This window comes from Diaphorina citri, unplaced genomic scaffold (assembly GCF_000475195.1).
Source record: "Diaphorina citri unplaced genomic scaffold, Diaci psyllid genome assembly version 1.1 scaffold27553, whole genome shotgun sequence".
Taxonomy (NCBI): Eukaryota; Metazoa; Arthropoda; class Insecta; order Hemiptera; family Psyllidae; genus Diaphorina; species Diaphorina citri.
Genome location: NW_007404891.1, coordinates 1 through 724, shown reverse-complemented (window position 1 = coordinate 724; position 724 = coordinate 1). Strand labels below are relative to the sequence as shown.

The following is a 724-nucleotide window of genomic DNA, read 5'->3' as shown; positions in this document are numbered from 1 at the left end:
AAAAATGGGAGGTAAATCTTGGACAAACAGTGAGGAATGGTATGTAAATTTGATTAGTGAATCAGTCTCCATAATTTAACATTAGAAATGCAAATGTCAACACACCACTCTAAGAAATACCAAAGTTCCTGGCAAAAACACACCACTATCAATAAATAGTACTCACATGTTTCTAGTCCTGGTGTGTCAACATATGTTTCTCTAATGTTTCTTCTTATATCCCCACTTCTTATGTTCTTCATGGCCTCCCTTCTTCCCATATTTATGATGATGTCCATATTTCTCGTCATGTCCTGCAGCATCCTTATGTCCTTTCTTATCATAGTAGTGTTTACCATGTTTATCACTTCCTTTCTTTCCTTTGTGTCCTTCCTTGTATCCCTTGTGTTTATGTCCTTTCTTGTAATGACCTCCCTTCTTGTGGCCGTGTTTCTTCTCATATCCACCATGTTTCTTATGATGTCCTTCATCATGTTTCTCATCATAGAAATGTTTCTTCTTTTTGTATTCGTCCAACTTGTGTATCAAATGTTTTCCTTTGGTGCTATGACCTTTGTGATACTTCTTGCTGTCCTTGTACTTATGTCCTTTTTCGCCTTTTTCTCCTTTCTTGTGTTCTTTATGGTATCCTCCTTCATCATGGTGTTTCTTCTTGTGACCTCCATGTTCCTTGAAATGTTTCTTCTTCTGCGCTTTCTTATGATGTCCCTTCTTTCCATGCCAA

The 724-nt window shown here is 37.3% G+C and overlaps 1 protein-coding gene across 1 annotated transcript; it reads right to left on the bottom strand.

Annotated features, from left to right (window-relative positions):
- Positions 1–41: 41 nt before the first annotated feature.
- On the bottom strand, positions 42–669 carry LOC103523580 (protein SRC1-like; the record flags this gene model as incomplete). The annotated part of the gene is made up of 1 exon (XM_008488613.2): positions 42–669. A coding segment is annotated over one exon (468 nt), but the record flags the coding sequence as incomplete, so codon positions are not given.
- Positions 670–724: the final 55 nt, after the last annotated feature.